Source organism: Penaeus monodon, chromosome 33 (assembly GCF_015228065.2).
Source record: "Penaeus monodon isolate SGIC_2016 chromosome 33, NSTDA_Pmon_1, whole genome shotgun sequence".
NCBI lineage: Eukaryota > Metazoa > Arthropoda > Malacostraca > Decapoda > Penaeidae > Penaeus > Penaeus monodon.
The window spans coordinates 29,048,422-29,049,287 of record NC_051418.1 but is presented as its reverse complement, the minus strand read 5'-3'; the positions used below and the strand labels follow the sequence as shown (position 1 = coordinate 29,049,287).

At 35.5% G+C, this 866-nt stretch overlaps 1 protein-coding gene across 1 annotated transcript in view; it reads right to left on the bottom strand.

Moving 5' to 3' along the window:
- Positions 1–866, bottom strand: part of LOC119594324 — a gene marked incomplete at both ends in the record, with an annotated part of 15,189 nt that overhangs the window by 4,209 nt on the left and 10,114 nt on the right. Inside the window, 2 exon segments of the mRNA XM_037943382.1 lie at positions 346–399; positions 675–776. Of these exon segments, the coding sequence (XP_037799310.1) occupies positions 346–399; positions 675–776 (156 nt within the window).

The following is an 866-nucleotide window of genomic DNA, read 5'->3' as shown; positions in this document are numbered from 1 at the left end:
AAACAAATATTGCATCAAAAAGAGAGACAGACAGATTGGGGAGGGGCTTAGTTTTGATTAGTAACACTTGAAAACCCACAGAAGGAAAATGATCAGCAACACATTTCTCTAATCCACTGAGGTGAACCCCAATCAAACATTCGCAAGAAGAATTACTCCCAGATACACCTAGAGAGTGATTACCAATGTTGAGGTGAATGGCTTAAAGTTGGAAAAATCTATGTCACTTTCCAGGCATCGAATTCGACACTATCTGCAAATCAAGATGGTATGATCTCAGGAAGAAAACCGTCGCCCATTTCTTGTGTGCCATTAGTTTAAATAGAAATTACTATTCAATATTACCTGAAGGCATTTACTTTTTACGTTCTCAGCCATTGTGAGTTCCAGACACTGAATCTTTGCCATGAAGATAACATGTCTGGCTAGTATTCCTACTTTGTTTACTACAAATATTTCTAAAACAGACCAACCAGGAAATCTAGTACAGATTCAAATCAAAATACCTAAGTTACCTATTCTACAGAACAGACCAACATCCTATCCTTCAGTATTGAAAATAAATACTATTTATGCAACATACTGGCAATACAAAATCCATGCAAGGTTTTCAAGAAATGAAAAAGAATATCAAACATTTCACAATTTTTTCCATCTCACATACAAATATTTACCTGTGTAGATGATGCAGCTTTTGCCATGTCAGTCAGCATCAAACGTGCCTCACTCATTATTAGTTTTGTCTCTTTCTGCATCTGAACAAAACCATGAAAGAGAGATTATAGTCACATTCATTGGGGAAAAAAAAAGACATAAAACCAGATAGGTAGAACATACATGAAATATGGTAATCACAAGATCTTGTG